Consider the following 17,921-nt stretch of genomic DNA (forward strand, 5'->3'; position numbering starts at 1 on the left):
GGAGGCTCGGGAGGAGGAGATTTGGGGTTTTGGAGAGGGAAGAGGGGATTTGGGGTTGGAAGAGGGAAGGGAGAGGGCGATTGGGAGGAGGAAAAAGGAGTTTGGGAGGAGGGAGGAAGAGGGGAGTTGAGAGAGGGAAGAGGGGGTTTGGTAACAGGAAGAGGGAATTGGGGGGTTGGGAGGGGAAGAGGGGTTTGGGAGGAGGGGAAGAAGAGGGATATAGGAGGAGGCAAAGGGGGTTTGGAAGACGGAGATTGGGAAGGGGAAGAGGGGTCTGGGGAAGAGAAAAAATGAGTTTGAGAGGAGGGAGGAAGAGGGGGTTTGGGACGAGAAAAAAGGGCTTGGAAAAGGACAGTAAGTGTGGGTGGGAGTAATAGGGTGTTTGGCAGGAGGGAGGAAGAGGGGAGCCCTCAGGCACACTTGGCGGCTCTTACCCTCGGACCCCGCCTCGAGCTTTGGGTCTCCTGCGATGCCCGCAGGGTCCGGGCGGAGCGGCGGCCGCGCTGTCCCTGTGGGACACGATGGTGCCCAGGGACGGGCCCTCCTGGGCACACGGGCACGCCCGAGCCGCGGCCCTGGGGAAGTCCGTGCGGGGCAGTAATGGTGTAGGGGGTGGTGTTTTATTATTTTAAGCATTTTAAAGGGTTCCTTTCAGATGAGAGGCCTGTCCTTCGTTCTTGGAAAGAAATCCCAGGGAGAAGTTTGCAGCAAATAGGTTGCAGAAGGTCATGTCGTTGCTTTGGTGTAACTATTTCGGAAATTCGGGTTTAACTAAAGTTTGCTTCTCTCCCTGAGAAATTAGCAGGAGGATGATACCCAGGAATTTGTACACTTGATAAGTTTCAGTAGATATTGAATAAGGGAAAGGTTAAAGCAGTAGTGGAGGTGTACACAATTTACCAGTGGCTTGGACCAATGAGCAGTGACGTGTTGAAACAGCATCTTCAGGTCCATTTTCTGCAGAATATTGAAGCTCAGAGGTAGCAGGGCTTAGCAAATCTCAGTTGTGCAGGTACAGTTATCACAGAATGTCCTGAGTTGAAAGGCACCCACAAGAATCATGCCATTTATCAGGAAAAGGAGTCACAAGGAAAATACGGCGCTGCCACTGAGTGGAACAAGTGTGTCAGTGACAGTAGACACAGATGAGGGTCAAACAGTTGATGTCTTCCTTGCCACGGACTTGATCTGTAAGGTCTCCAAGGCCTTTTGCCACAAGGCAGAGTTCAAGGAGAGAGGGAACTACAAGCTGTGGAAGAGGATTGTAGCAGGATTGCTTCCCTGATAAGTCCATGGGCCCAGGTGGACTGCATTCAAGGGTGCCAACAGCTTACAGGGTCTTCACAAAGCTGCTTTCTGTCATCTTTTAAAGGCCGTGAGAGCAGGGGAGATCCCAAAGATTGGAGAAAGGCAATCTTCAAAAAGGGCAAGAAGGACAAGCAAGAGCTACAGACTGGTCAGCCTCATTCCTTCCTTCTATGGAAGTATCATGGAGGAAGCCATTTGTAGCATAAGAAGGAACAGATGGAGACTGGGAAAAGCCAGGTCTACCAAGGATAAATCATGCCTGATCAATTGGCTTGTCCTCTGTGACAAAATAGCTAGATCTGAAGATGGAGTGTTGGATACCATCTGCAGTGGGCTTAGGGGGATATAATGGAATCTTTAATTTACCTGAGGATATTATTGGAAAGATAGAGCCAGTCTTCATACTCAGATGCCCAGTGGGAGAATGAAAGACACCACAAGCTAGAACCTCCATTTCAAAGCAAGGAAATGAGGACAGTGAGGCATTGGGACAGGTTGCCCAGAAGGATTTTTGCATTCCTGTCTTTGGAGATTTTCAGGATCCAACTGGAAGAGTCCTGGGCAAGCTGGTCTGAATTCACTGTTGACTTTGCATTCAATAGGAGGTTGCACAGGATGGCTCTGTGGGGTCCCTTCCACAAGAAATCATTCTGTGACTCAAATAATTCACTGTTTCTGTGGAGAAAACAGCGAATACAGGACAGTAGTGTAATCTTAAAATTTTTGGATAAACTGATTGCAGTGATACTGATTGGAATACTAATTTAAAAGTACATTATAAAATATGTTGTAGAATAGAATGTAAAATTAAGGATGCCAGTACTAGTAACTCCATAGCAGGAGATCTTACATGTGTCTTAGAAGATTCTTTGTAGAAGATGGCAAAGAAATTAGAACTGATTGATACAATTGTTCTGATTAATACAGTTATCCAGACTACTGAAGTATGTGAGTTTTGAAATGTCCCTTGTGGAAAGTAACAGAGAACTTATGCTGTCATAAATCAAATGCTGATTAAGATACTAAAGCAAAAACTGAAAATTGAAGTTCATTCTTTCCTGCTTTTAAGATTTTCCTTGATCTACTTTTTTAAGACTTTCATTAGATCTGAAAGTGACCTGGAAGAGGCATTATTGGCAAATAAGCAAAATCTGCCACTGTCACTGTTAATAGATATAGTCTGGAAGAGGGTAGATTCTGAGGAACAGAAGGATCCAAAGGGACAGGGGAAAAGTGAATTGGTTTTATGGTGGTAAGTGAAAAACAGTGCAGTGAGTGTGCTGGAAGGAATTATAAGCTATTGGTTCATGTGACTGGGTTTTAAGGCAACTGTTACAGATCTTGAAGGTAGCTGAAAAGGAAATGTCAGTGAAAGGCCTTTTAATCATTAGTGGCAGTAAAAAGTAAAAGTATTAATGAGTCTATAAAAGAATGGGTTTGATAATAGTATTGCAGTGTAAATATAGCTATATTTCCTTTGAAAAATATCTTTAGTAGTACACATGCCTCAGAAAATAATAGGAATAGGAGTTCAGAAGCAGGTGGATGAAAATATGACGATATATGGAAATGTAATGGAAGTAGATCCACTTAGCTGCAAGTTATGATGAATAAGATAATACATGGGCAGGCATGTGAAATAGTAGATGGCAAATGAATGAAAAAAAGAAGAGGGCTCCTACACCCTATAAATCTGATAAGTCTTAAATTGGAAGACCACGTATTCTGTAGAGAGCACAGTTAAGGTTGATTGTATTTGGCAGAAGACAATAGTATACTCAAGAAGTGAAAGAATCCAAGACTTCTAGGACGTTTTAAGAATAACAACCCCCTGATTAACATCCATGTTTCCCCAGGGATTTAAACCACTTAGGATAGTCCACCTTGGGAGGTAACAGAGAACTAAATTGAGGAAGGTGCTTTTGGGTTTAGGCTGATGGGTGAATGCTGGGTTGCAAGAGTGTGTGCTTGCTTTGTGCAAAACCAGTTCTGCTCAGGGTTCAAGGGTTTTAACACAGCCCTCTGATCTCACAGCTGCAATATCAAACTGCTACAGAAAGGAGAGTGTCATGCTCACTCTTTTCCTAAACAGCATTTAAATTATTTCCTGTACAAAGATTCCACTTCAAGAAGAAAGTCAAGGTCTGTCTTGCAGAATAGCCTGTGGCATCATCATTAAAACGCTCTGCTGTCCTTGTCTCAAGGCTATCACATTGTTGTGTGCTGACTTGACTGCCAGAGGAGGAGTTTGTGAATGAAAACGTGAATGAATGAAATTGGATCTTAGGTTTAGAAGTGTCAAACCACTGTTTGATACTTAAAAAACTGTTTGATCTGTAAACATCTGGGAAGGGCCACTACCAGAAGCAATAATTTGCCTTTTGGACCAGGACAGTTATTGGTATTAGCCTGTTTGACAGCTGTGTTATTATGGTCCCATAAAGGGAGCATAATTATCAATTTGCTTTTTCAGATGATGCTATTTTTAGGACAGTTATTGATGTGTTCATCTTTCCATTGAATATACTTCTCTTCCGCAAGTCACAAATAGATTATTTTTAATTTGAAAATATGTGCCTATACTTGAACTGTTTACTAAGCCCAGCTTCCTCTCTTCTAGTGAGAAATTTCTTGTGATATGTTAGTTGTAACTATAGTAGCCTGTGACATTATAGTTACCCTCAAGAACAAGAAAGAATTGCTGCAATTGCATTGCAAATAAAAGAGTAAATATGGAGGATCCTTTTGAAATGTGGGTTTTAACAGTTCCTTTCAATATATGTCTTTAAAAAGCTAGAGGTAGAAACAAATCTGGGGAGTGTTACCTTCAGAGAGATGAAAATTGAATTACATTTACACTTGTTCTCTAAATATTAGAGAATGGCTGTTGAGGCTGCCTGTTTCTCATGTACACAAGTATATATTCCTAGTAGAATTCCTCTCTCCCTCAGAGAAGAACTTAAAGGATTTTTTTTTTTTAACAGGGAGTTCTGCAAAATTTCTGGAATTAGTGTTTCAATTCTACCATTTTCATTCAACAGAGGGTTTAGCAGAGTCCTAGTTTAAGAGTATGGGGTACTGACTCTTGGAAGGCATGTTCACAGAACAAAGAAATGTGGGACATAACCTACCCACAGATCTCAAGAGCAGCCTGAACATATATCAGAGGTAGATGCATAAAAAAAAGAGGGTATGTGCTTTCTGTGCTCTGTGAATTCACTTTTTGTAATCATCAGAGACAGACCGAATTGCCTCGATGGGGCTTGCACTGCAGTCTGTGCTTGATCAGTGATACAGAGTAGCTGGTGTGTAGCACTTCCTAGCAGAAGTTCTGTACCCACCAGAAAATGATTTGTCAAGTAGCAAAGATTAAGGAAGAGAGGAGAGGCTCTTGAAGAGGTTTCTTAACTCTCTGCTGGGTCCATTGATAAAATCCCTATGAAGTTCTGTATGTTGAACTCCTTGATGATCTCAGTCAAGCGATTCTCTGGTGTCTCGTGAAAGCTCAGCAGGAGATAAAGGTTCCTGGGGACTTCTAGGCAAGTGTTGAGGGAGCAGCCTGCCACTGCTGGTGTTTTGGCCAGAGAGGTAAAAGTTCACTGCCATGGATATCAAAAGGAATTCATCAGACAAAAACCTTGGAAGCTTCAGCTGAAAAAGCTGTCCAGGCAGTGCTTTGGAGCAGAACTGATGAAAGGCTTTTCAGGAATGTCTTCTAGATTGTTGTAGAAAATACCCCAAACCCACAAACATCCTGATGTGTTTTAAATGAGATTTAAAGGGATTATTAACAATAACGCATCTCATACATTTTTGGAAAAGATCAGGAAACTTCCCATGTTATTTCTTTAATTATTACTTGTTATTTACTGATTTAAGTTAGCTATCTATCTTTGTAGGTACAATTTCTGATGTAAATGCAGTTCCTTAGAATTTTTTTAAGGAAACACAGAATGCTCCAGACTGCAGGAATTTATTGCTATGGGGCAAACATTTTTTTAAAGTCATCATAACCTTTTCCTCCATTTACATGGACACTGTGGCATCTCGCAGCTCTGGATACTCATTATCTGACATTAAACTTAGACTGTGTCATGAGGATGTGGATAAGTCACAATCTGAGTTACAAATTTTTTTACTGCTTCAGCTAAATTTAAAAATGTATTTTTTGGGTATTTTATGTATATAAAATAACACACTAGCTGTTTTTACCTTTTATGCTACAATGAGCTGTTCTTTTCAGAAGTTTCAAAAGTTAATTTTTCTACAGGCAGATTTTTCCTAGTTACTCTTAATTGAGCAATGACTTAGCAATCACTGTATGTGCAAAAAGTGTTAAGGAAAAGAGTGGTAATGGCTTTTCTTGAAGTTAATATTTATTTTGCATACTTTTCAATATATTTTATGTATAAAATACCAAGAATATGACTTTTTTTTTCATTTACATAAGTATGATGAGTTTAGTTTCTGAATATCATATATGCCAAAGTATGAATTTGACATTTCAGATGTCCAGTGCTATTCAAAGTTCTGCAGCACTGAAGTTCCCAGTCATCTTCTAATGATGATTGATTCACATATAATCCTTGCTGTGGTATAATATAATTTCATTTTAAAAAGAAAAGAAATCTTCTATTAGCCACATGCTGTTTGAATTATGCTCCATATGAATTGTTTTTCTTTTCTTTTAACCCACGTTGAAGACTCAACTATGGCTGCTACAGTGAACTTGGAGCTGGATCCCATTTTTCTGAAAGCCCTGGGTTTTTTGCACTCAAAGAGTAAGGATTCTGCTGAAAAGCTGAAAGCACTTCTTGATGAGTCGTTGGCCAGAGGAACTGACTCAAGCTATCGTCCCTCTCAGAAGGTACTGGTGTTGGAGAGCTGGGTCCTTTTTGTGTGCCTTAATAAAGGTCCTGCTATTCCTGCTTCCCCTTTCATAGCTGAAAAGTTTAAAGAGAATCAGAAGTTGAGGGAAAAGAAAAAGTAATTATGAAGTGTTCATATTCATCATTCCCCTTTTCATACAGTGTAATCCATTCAATTAATGGAAGTTAATGGGAAAAAAATCTCTTTACCTTGTTGATACACGCAGACTCAAAAGAGAGATTCAGCGTTGTGTCAGACATGCTGTGTAAGGTGCACCCAAACGTACAGATTTCTGCAGCTACGTTTCAGAGCTAAAAGGTCTTTAAAATATAGATTAGCTTTGCTACAGGTAAATAAGAAACAAAATAAGCTAATTACCTATAAAGCTCTTTCCGTGAAATTCTGTTGATGAAGTCATATGAGAAAAACACCAAATGGTTCAAAGCATAAATTATTTGCAGGATGAAACCATTGTTATCCAATGGACAAACATTATTTTTCATCTACTGAAAATCACTGAACACCTGCTAGAGAGAATATTTGAATCTGAGATGAGTGTATGGAAATAGCCAAGTGGGGACATCCTCATGCTGCTGTGTACTGCCATATGGATAACGAGGTCTTGTTCTCCCCTAGGATGCCCATAAGTCAGCCTGCTGTGTTCTAATGATGGTCTGTGTGCTGACACATTTGTAATATTTCATTTGTATGTCATTCCAAATAACTAAAAGGCACTAGTACTGCTCAGCATACATCCTGCTTTACTGTGTGGTCTAACTCCTTTCTGTTCATCTTGTTAACTCCCTGAAACCTAACACAGGTTTCAAAACTCCCAGGTGCCCTCTTGTGTCAGAGCTCAAAGAAGCGATGTGTGGTTTAAAGGGGAAGCAGGAAGCAGAATAACAGTGCAAAGAGGTTTGGGAAGCCAGTTCTAATAACAGCTTGGCTGGCAGTCAGTCACCTGCCCTCAGGTGAAACTGAGGCTCAGGCCAGAGGGAGAAATCTTCCATTCTCCTCTCGTCAGTATATCTCCAATATCAGCAGGACTGCAAAGGTCAGAAATGAAAAAAAAAAAAAATACAATCATTCATTTCCTTGCATTTGCAGGCTGCAGGGTTAATTTGTGGTTGACCATGAAATCCAAGAACAGAGTAGGGAGCACAGGATTACTACAGTCAAATCAACAACCTTTGGAGGGCTGAAGCTCAGGCCTTAGGATCTGTCCCAGTATACAGCAGAGAAGTACTCCCGTCTTACCAGCTGGGAGGGGGTACCTTGCTCATGCCCATCAGTGTGATTGCTCACTCATTTGCAGACTCTCTTGGATATTTTCCATTGCTGACACTAATGTGTCATTAATGAGAAGCATTGATTTCTGTTGAGATCTAAATTTATTAATCTGATAGATGAATATGGACTGAGATCAAAAGGAGGTCAATATTTCTCTCCATGAAGGAATGAAGTATCGATGTCTGGTTTCATCAGATGTCAGCTTATGTTTTTAGCTTACATTGAATTTTGTCCTCAGAACTATCTGAAAATTCGTGTTCATTCTCTCCATGAGTTTTAAAAGCAGAAATGTCTCCTTTTTAATTAATGTTCCAAGGAGGATCTGTCTTTGGAAAAGGAGCACCTTTTCCTTAGAAAGGTGAGTGGTAAGGGGAGATTTTACTAATTGTCTGCAACTTAAACACTAATTTGTTGATGTGATGTGAAAATATTTTAAAAAATGCTTTTTTAAAAAGTGTGTATGTAGATGATCCGTGTTGTATGGCATATTGTTTGCCTGTCCTGTTATCTCACTAATTGCAAATTAGGTAGGAACTCAATTGCAGAGTTTGGCTTCAATTTTTGTTTCTGTTTTTAGGAAGTAGAGCAACCAAAAGTATCTGTTACCAAACCTATTAAGCAAGAGCCTAAAGCTTCATCCAGTTTGCCTTCTGGCAACAGCAATGGCAAGCCCACTACATCAGAAAAGGTGAAAAAAGAAACAGAAAAGAGATCTGCAGATAAAGTAAGTAATTTTTGTTCTCTAATGAAGTAACTTGGTTAGTAAACTTAAAAGATGTTTTAGACAAAAGCTCCCCTTTTTAGCTCATCTCGTGGTGCCTAGCCTGTGAGCTACATTAGCCAGTCATGTTGCCCTTTAGGCAATCTAACAAATGTCTTCCTGTAATTTTTCTGTGATTGTTTTCCCTGCTCATTGTGGGGAGGTTGGACTTAAGGGGTTCCTTCCAAACCATTCAGTGTTTTGAATCATAAGAGATTATCTCATAAGAGATTACGAAAATGTGGTAAGCTGAAATGTGGTATTCCTAAAGCTTTTTCAAGGATTTTGAGGCGAAGTACAAAAAGTGGACTTGAGCTTCTAGTTCATAAATATTTTGAAGAAAATATGTAATTAAAGAAAATGTGCTGTGTAAAGTACCCCTTCTTTTACTGCTAATCTAACTGTTCCATTTTAACTCATTAATAACTTGTTAGCTTTTTGCATTTTCACATTCTTTGTGTGCGTGTGTTTAATAGACAAAAGGGGATCCTGCTGAAGGAGCTGATGCACCAAAGAAGCCCAGGGTAGAGAAGCAAGAAGCTCGTTCCTCTCCTATTACAGTTCAGACGAGCAAGGATTTATCCATGCCTGATTTATCTAGCTTTGAGGAAACCAGTGCTGATGACTTTGCTATGGAGATGGGATTAGCCTGTGTTGTTTGCAGGTAAGTCAACATTGCTTCATTGCAGCTAGGTGTAGTTAACTTTTTTAATTGTGTACCACTGAGTTAATGTTTCTCGTAGTTTTTACTCCAGAAATCACTTAAGCACATATCCAAAACTGATAATAGATTGAAGCCTCCTTCATGAATAGGAATGGTTTCTTGAAACTGGAACCTTTAGAACGTGAACCAGCTTTTCTTCTGCAGGAAAGGGCAAGTGAAAAATAACACTAGATATGATGCAAAACCTATCATGCCACATACCAGTTTTTAATTATTGGAAAACAAGTTAAAATACTAATGGTTAGCAATAAGCATTTTTAAAAAATCAGTTCTCACCTGAAAGCACTTTTAAGTGGCATTAGTATGAGATCTGTATGTGTTGCTCTTCTTTTCCTAATCATTTGACATTAGTTTACACATAGCCATGTTTTTTCAGTAAATAGCTCTTGCAGTGAAGACAGGTTTTTACATTTCAGTAAGGGCTCTAAAACTGGATTTCAGTAACATGGTACTAGCAGTACATTTAGTGCTAACAGATGTATAAAATACTTTTGAATAACTACCCTAGGATCAAATCACTCACATCAGGATTTGGTTTCACAGATAATTTATATCCTTGTTCGGCCCCCACTGCTGCCAAAAGGAACAGTTTGGCTCTCGCAATTGTACCTCCTTCCCTGGACTATTTAGGGGCATGTATTGCCACTACAGTTTGTGATCAGCTGAATCAGCCCCTGGATCAGCTCTCCTTGTGGGTTTTCCAGTAGGTTTGGGTTTCAGTCAGCTCAGTAAGAGTAAATGCTTATGCTGGCACATCTGTGGACGCAGGACTGTAGAGCCAGGGCAGAGAAGAAGGTAGGACAGGCCTTTTAGCTGCAGTATGTATTTTAGCTCAGCTTGAGTCTGTTGGGAAACGGTGCTTTATAACTCTGTTCTTCCATCATTTCCATGGTCATTCCTGTTGTGCAGATAGGGAGGTGTTGCCAGTGCATGGAGGATAAATTTCTGTAGTTACAGCTGATTATACTGGTGACCAGTTGGGGACTGATGGGATTTCACGTTATTCCCATGTATTAGCTCAAATATTTAGTTTCTTATAATAGACATAGAAAGAGGAAGAAGTATATAAATACCTGAACTTTATAGTTTTTCCTGCAAATTCCATTTTTGCTGTCTCCTAAAAGAGGCAAAGCCCCATTCAGTGATATGTTAAAATGCTACTAAAAATAGTAAGGTATTGCCTTATTTGGCAGGAGGGGATAATGAAGTTTTGCTTAGACAGTCTTGACCTGCTGTGGATGATTAATTCTCTGTCTTCCCTGGAAAAGAAAAACACAGGCACCATGAGAAATGCCTGCAAAGTAAAGAAACTAAAGAAAGGAAATGCAACTCCTGTGCCCAGTGTAGCCAAGACAGGCCAGATACATGGTTCCATTAGCTGTTTCACCTGATTGCTGAAGGCATGGCTTCTATCTGTTCATGGTCACCAACTGGAGTGTTCTTGCAGAAGATGTATCTACCCTGGCTAAGTAAAATATCTCTGATGCCAGACAGAGGTAGAAGCACCACTGGGGAAGAAACAACTCATTAGAGAGAGAGTGGCAACAGTCACCCCAACACTCAGGATTGTTTTCATTTTACGTGGAACCTGCTGAAACTGGTGTCACATGGTTCCCCATCTCCAGCTCATGCTGGACTGGATGTTTTTCAGAGGACTTGTGCTTTAAAGTTCTGAATTCAGCACATTGGTCAGACAGTATTCCGCTATTTATTGCTTGCTTTCAAAATGTGCGCCTTTTTTGGGGTAATCATCTTGAGCCAAAATAATAACATCCCTGTACATTTTTAAAATTACATCTTTTAGTAACTCAATCAATTATTCAACCAGTTGGGAATGAAAACATGTCAAATTGCAGAGTAGGTGGAGTTCATAGCAAGAGTTTATGTTTATATTGCTTAAGAAGACAAGCTAGCAAGAACCCAGCTGTGGGTTCACAAATGCAAAAAAGTGCATTTGAATATTAACTATTCCTTTTTATAGATGTAAAAACTAAAGCAGAGGCATGAAATGTTTCAAGATTTGCCAAGTGTCAAATGTATTTTCATAGTGATTAGGAGTAATTAATGTTGATGCCTGTGGTGTTTCTCTTCTTGTTCTTTTATATCAAGTTAGTTGTTCTTTTATGCTAAAGCATAAGGAGGGAGGGAGTATTAAAATAACTTCTCCCTCTCCACTACCTGTAGGCCTTGGAAAAACAGGACAACTCACCTGTTATGGAGACTCCTCACTGGCTCCTCCGTTGTACAAAGAGGAAATACTACATGCAGTTTGTAAATGATAGTGAAGTTTTCCTCCTAAAAAATATTTTTAAAAGGCTGATTTGGAAATAACAACCTAATTTTCCATGAATTCTTGTTTGTTTGTTTGCTTTTTGAAGGTAAAAAATCATTAGGTTTGTTTCTTAGTTATCTTATAATTTAGAAGTAAGTAGTTTAACTTGTTTCTGAGCGTGAAGAGTTCATGGGTTTTTAATCAGTCTGGAATTGGTTTTTGTAATTTTAAAATAGGCTGAGTCTCCCTCTGTGAGACCATTTGTTCTGATCCAGCTTATTTAGGAATAAAAACCAAACAAAAAGTCTTTTAAATATCCTGCATGTAAAATAACGGACCCTAGAATTTCAGAAAGGTTTCTCCCTCTGTTTTTAAGTAGCCTGTTTTCTTTCTTCGAAAATGTTCTGGTACTTATATGGACAATACCTTCAGACTTTGTTTTTCTGTTATATAAAGAAATGAGGGATTACCTTTCCCCATGTATCTACAAATAGAGTTTCCATGGTTACCTGGGTACCTGCTCCTCGGGGATATGAGCAAAAGCAGCTTAGCAATTAAATAGCTTGATTTGTCATCTGAAAGAAGGAATCGTTAGGAAAATGGTATTTGGGTAATTCACAGGCAGGCTCCCAGCCATGTATATATCACTAATGTGTCATTTATACAGCGTGATTACTTTCAGCAAGGCCCACGCAGAATGAAGCCCTCATCACCAGCTTGCATGTTTGCTTCAAGGCAGGACTGCACAATTAATCCTTTCTATTCCATCTCTCCGTGATTCTGGTATTATCTCGAATTCCACGTGTCTGTTTATGTGTGGTAGGGACCAAAGGGATGGCTAATAAAACATCTCCAAAGTAGCGTAGAGCTTTGGGTGATGATGCTTTTAAATCCTGCAGCAGAAAGCACTCCTACGGGCTTGTCATTGAGAAATTATTTGTTCTTGAACTGTATTGCTCTGCAGCTGACAACAAAATTACCCAAATGGAGACTAGGCCTTCATATGCTAATATAATGAGGAAGTCAAAATTGGCATACTGCGATGTATCCATAAAATGCCCAGGTGAACCAAAGCGGGCAAGACTTACATTTCTAATCTAAAAATCAAACAGGGAAATCAAGACTGTCATATACACATGTTTAATAGAATGGAAGTCTTCAAATTTCTTAAAATAAATCACCTTTAAAAAATACCAAATTTCTAAAATATTAGTTAGGATGAACTGATACAGGAAGAAAAGGAATACATTTAACTTGCCACAGGTAGAAAATATATGTGAAAGCAAAAATATTTTTATTTTTTTATCTTAAGCCTTGCAAAATTTTCAACAATTGGATAATCCTCTAAGTGCTTTCTCCCATAATCTGTTCTTAACTATTTGCTCTGCAGGCAAATGACAGTTACTTTTGTGAATCAGCTAGTGGAGTGTCAGGAGTGCCATAATCTCTACCACCAGGATTGCCATAAACCTCAGGTGACAGACAAGGAAGTGAATGATCCTCGACTTGTCTGGTATTGTGCCCGCTGTACCAGGCAGATGAAGAGAATGGTAGGAGTCAGTTTTTTGTCTCGTGTGAGCACTGTTCCAATATGGCAGGCTGTTTCTACTGTGTGAGAGTATTTCCCAGGTTAGACAAGGCTTAGGAAGCATGTCAGAGAACCATTTTTCTCGGCAGCACTTCCCTTGCTGCAGCTGTGGTTTTTAATGTAGCATCTCAAAAGAGTATTCTGTAATGTGCTTCTTAAAGCTTTTTAAAAATCACAAGGTGAGTGAAGAAGAGTGAAATAGGATTATTTCCTACTTGGCAAGCAGTAGGTAAAACTTTTCTTATTTCAGGTGATACTCAGCTTTTAGTAATAGCCCTGCAGTTTTAGTTCTCGTCTCAGCTTTAGGTATGAATGGTTCTTTCTCTGTAGGACAAGACTGCAAATTTCAATCCAGTTTTAAATGTTCTTAGTGTCAAAAATAAGCTGAAGGTAGCACATTCCAGTTTAAATTTAAAAAAAAAAAGCAAAAAGCCTTTATTTTGATTTATCTGCATGACTGAACAGGATCTAACCAGAATCGACTCATCTCATTATGAGAAAGAAACACAGCACCTTTGGGTGCATGCAACATTAGTGACTTAAGTTCTGGTGTTTTAAAATCACTCCCTTTTATACAGAAGAAAATGTGTTTTGAAACTGTTGTGTGGTAACTTAGCAAGTGTTATCTGTTGAAATGGCTCTACTAAGAAACAAGAAAAGAAGGCAAAGTAAGATCCTGGCCTACGATGTACCAACATTGACTGAAATACATGATTATTCTGATGATCATCAGGCCTTTGAACTCAGAGGTGTGTTTGCTTGAGGTCAGTTCCTGCACAGGGTAGCCACTTTAGCCATCAAGCAGTTGCCTTCAGTATGACCTTTCCTTTTTTTGTTTTGGCATGGATTCTGCCATTTTGCCTGCCACTTCTTAGCAGGCTCTTGCAGCCTACATCCCAGTACTGCTGGGCTAGGTCCTTGTCTTCTGCAAGTTCACCTGTCTTATGCCTGTAAAGGCCCAGTGCTTTCCTGTTCTCCAAGTGTCAACACTGCCACTCTTTCCATGCTGAAATAGCAAGTTCTATTCAGGATGCTTTTTTGGCTGGACCCTGTCCCCAGTACCATACCCAGCACTATCTTCACATCCCCTGTTGCCTCATTTCTCAGGGACCATTAAACCTGAAACTGTAAAGGCTAGATTGCAATCTTAAAATGGTCATGCTTTTTGTTAACAGTCAAAACAGTCCATGTTATGTCGTCTGTAACTAATTTGGGGTGGTTTTTCCCTACCACTTACACAGGCTCAGAAGACACAAAAACCACCTCAGAAACCAGCTCCTGCAGTGGTTTCAGTTGCACCAGCTTTGAAGGACCCGTTGGTCAAGAAACCAGAAATCAAGTTAAAACCTGAGACTCCACCAGCTTTTCTGGCATTCAAGAGAACAGAAGTCAAGGTAATGTAGTTTAAATTTACCAGAGGAAGTTTGTTTCACTGCATGGATAATAGGGTTTTTTCCAATTAGACCTATCTTTTCACACAAGAACCATAAGTGAAAATAGTCTGCCACACCATGTGGGCTGAGTAGCACCACAGCATAGTGGGTGTGCATGAAAACTGAGAGTGGGGAAAAAGCCTCACTTCACATGTGGATGCCCCATCCCTGGAAGTGTTCAAGACCAAGCTGGGTGGGTCTCTGAGCAGCCTGGTCTAGTGGAAGGTGTCCCTGCCCATGGCAGGGGGGTGGGAGGTAGGTGATCTTTAAAGTCCTTTCCACAACCTGAACCATTCTGTGATTCTATGAGTTGCATAAAAGGTGTTATTTGCTCTCTCTAGTCAAGTAACTTATGTGTATTATGACACTTGGAAGGCTTCTCCTCATGGTAACAGTGGCCTTTACAGTGCTGGGTTTACACTTGGATTCGATGGTCTTGAATGTCTTTTGTGGCCCAGACAGTTCTGTGATTCCATAGTAGGGAAAGTGTTGGTGACTCTATGAGATTTAATTCAGGAGCTTCTTAGATATATTCTGATCTAGTGGGTGGCATGCCCATGGTAGGAGGGTTGGAACTAGATGATCTTTAAGGTCCATTCCAACCCAAACCATTCTGTGATTCTTTTCTATGATTCTGTGTTGCCTCATGTGTCTGTTTCTCCAAGTTAAAATATTGTCAAAAGCTGGTGAAAGGTGGTAAACCAGAAGCAGTGTAATAAATAACAGAGTAGTCTAATAAAGCATGACCCTTTCTTAGGAAAACACACCTTTAACTCAAAATCAAAGCAATTTTTCATGTGCTCAAAGTTATGTTTGCCATTGCTCTGCCTGGGTACAAACCATCATGAATAATAGGATGGGTATTGCTGTAGCACTTACACTAGTGATTGACTTTCTTACCTCAGCAGAGTTATTTATGTGCCTAAACAGGTTGTAAGACCTGGGGCCTGATTTCTTCCATCATGTTTACTGTTCAGACACTAGTCCGGATCTGTTTAGATGTAGTCTGGATATACTGTAAAAGGAGTATTACTTGAATAGAGAGATTTAGTTTTCATTTTGACTCTGCCATTTGGTGTAACTCTGATTTAATTCAACGTATCATCCTCACCTGAAGCCTGGGGATTACAAGGTTTAAGGTGTGGGAACTCAGTGTGGATAGCACAGCGCTTTGCAGGCAAGGGAACCCATGTTTGCAGGACGTTTGTCTTTTGCAGTACCTGAATGGGCAGAGGCAACAGGAAAAATGTCCAGTGATTTTTAAATTTTTTTAAATTCTATCTATGGTACAGGCTGCTAAGAACCAAGAAGAAAGGAAACAGTTTAGATACTGCTACTTTGACAGTAAGACTGTAATAAATACAATACTTAATTGCTCAGTGTCTGGTTTTTGTCTGACCATCTGTCAGCTTGTTAAAAAGTGACACCAGGTAACAACAGTAAACATAAAAAGGAAGGCAAGCCACCAGCTTTTATATAGCTCACAAATTTTGGCTTTAATTGTTTATGGAGGGATCACAGTGCTGTGTGGTAGCCTGCTAAGTGTACGGAAGAAAGGGGAGAAAAGGTATTATTTGTTCTATGTGCCTGGGGGGATTAAAAGTTGGCTGCACTTGGCATCCTTTCCTGTTCCTGTTAGTACTTTTCAACTGTGGTGACCAGTGACGAAATACTGTCCACTGGATGTTCCTGGGAAAAGAACTGAAACAGAGGCTCAGTGTATTCCTGCTGTGATATGTTACACAAATAGATGCTGCTATAATAAGAATGCTTATTTATTTTAGACCTCAGCAGCAGTTTCGGGGAACTCTGCCAGTACAAGCGTTTCCTCTTCAGCGACGAGTGGCCTTACAGGATGGGCTGCTTTTGCAGCCAAAACCTCCTCTGCCAACCCATCAACTGCCAAACTGGGATCGACAGCACAGAGTGCCAGCGGGAAACCTGCAGCTTCTTCAAATAACCAGAAACCCGTGGGTTTGTCAGGGCTGGCGACTTCAAAAACAGGACTGGGGGTCCAAAATAGCTTCCGCCAACAACAGCGCGAACCCCGTGCAGCTGAAGCCTCCCCCGCCGCTGACCCTGGGCAAGACGACGCTGAGCCGCTCGGTGAGCAGCGACAACGTGAGCAAGGCGGGGCTCCCCAGCCCCAGCAGCGCCGCCCCCAGCCCCAGCAGCCAGGGCGGCGGCAACGGCGGCAGCGGCACCGCGGGCACCAGCGCGGGCAGCGCCGGCAAAGCCGCGGCCGACAGCGGCAACCAGTCAGCGTCCCTGAAGGGCCCCACCTCGCAGGAGTCCCAGCTCAACGCCATGAAAAGGCTGCAAATGGTCAAGAAGAAGGCTGCTCAAAAGAAACTCAAGAAGTAGGCTGGCTGCTTGCGGTTTTTGTTGGTTATGTTCCGTGAGACAGTGGCGTCGGTGTTTTTCTTAAAGAAAATCTGCCAGGTACTGGACTGAAACAGGTTAAATCAGGGAAGCCCAAACCCTATGCTATGCAGGAGGTCAAATTTTAATAATTCTGGTATTCCTTCTGCCTTTGCAAATCTGTGAATTGAATATGTTAGAGGAATTCATTATTACGTGCTCCTGGTTTTGTAGCTCAAAGCACTGAAACTTGAAATCGTAAAAGCTGGGTATTTTTTAATATTAAAACCCACACATTTGTGTGGATACTTAATAAATTGAATTTGCTGAAGCTGTCATTCTTAAATGTTAATAATAAAAGGATTATTAACCTGGGAAGTCATTGCCACTTTTCTTTCACCCCATATTCCGATATTTAAAATGCTTCAGAATTTCAGAGTTGTCTATATTGTGCAGAGTTAATGATCTCAAATTATAAAGCTTGTTAGGGAAAAAATATTTTCTTTTAATTTCAAAAATTAACTGTTCAACAACAGTGTATTTAAATTGAAATTTTTGGTTTGGCAGTTTGCTAAATTGGCCTATTGTGGTTTTATGCAGTGAGAAACTTCATCGAAAAAGAACAGAAGAGAGTCAAAACTGTCTTCAAGGTTTCTTAAAATGTAGAGAACCACTCCGTATTTGAGAAGTATCAGGTCCTTCAGCTCTCCACTGATACCCCTGAGGTGTTCTTCAGTTTGTGCTCCCTCTCTTCATCCCAGCTGCTCCAGGTTGTGTTTAGCTAAGAAGTGGCTCAAGGTGGGCACTGGAAAATGACTTGGAGTCTTGCTCTCTGTCACCAGCATGTGGCAATTTCCCTCCTTTTCTTCTGTGATGAGGGGAGCATCTTTAAACATGAAAACATGTTGGACTGTATTGGATTTGCATGGCCAGTTTCATTTTCTCCTTACCATACTTTGATCTGGTGGGTAATAAGTCACATTAATCTTCCCAAAGCCGAGTCTTACCCATGATGGTAACTGGTGAGTGATCTCTCCCTCCTCTTATCTTGGCGTACAAACCTTCCATCTTATTTTCTGTCCCTCCCACCCAGCTGAGGAGGGGAGTGAGTGACAGAGCAGCTGGGGTGGGCACCTGCCATCTGTCCATGGTCAACCCACCACACAGACTGGCACAGGCAGGTGAAAGCTACTGGTTTTCTTATTTTAAGTATGTGTAAAGCTTGATCCATGACAGCTATTTCCCTAGCGTTTCCCTGCTCTACAATTAAGATTTAGACTAAGGTTCCTTTAACATGCAAAGGAATAGTTTCATTT

At 40.6% G+C, this 17,921-nt stretch overlaps 1 protein-coding gene across 1 annotated transcript; it reads left to right on the top strand.

Moving 5' to 3' along the window:
* Positions 1–318: 318 nt before the first annotated feature.
* INTS12 (integrator complex subunit 12) lies at positions 319–16,983 on the top strand. The gene is given in 7 exon segments (XM_010411703.4): positions 319–6,175; positions 8,045–8,191; positions 8,704–8,891; positions 12,614–12,773; positions 14,053–14,205; positions 16,029–16,249; positions 16,251–16,983. Coding segments are annotated over 7 exon segments (1,437 nt in total). The 5' UTR covers positions 319–5,965; the 3' UTR covers positions 16,609–16,983.
* The last annotated feature ends 938 nt before the right edge of the window (positions 16,984–17,921 follow it).

The sequence above is a fragment of the Corvus cornix genome, chromosome 4 (genome assembly GCF_000738735.6).
Source record: "Corvus cornix cornix isolate S_Up_H32 chromosome 4, ASM73873v5, whole genome shotgun sequence".
Taxonomy (NCBI): Eukaryota; Metazoa; Chordata; class Aves; order Passeriformes; family Corvidae; genus Corvus; species Corvus cornix.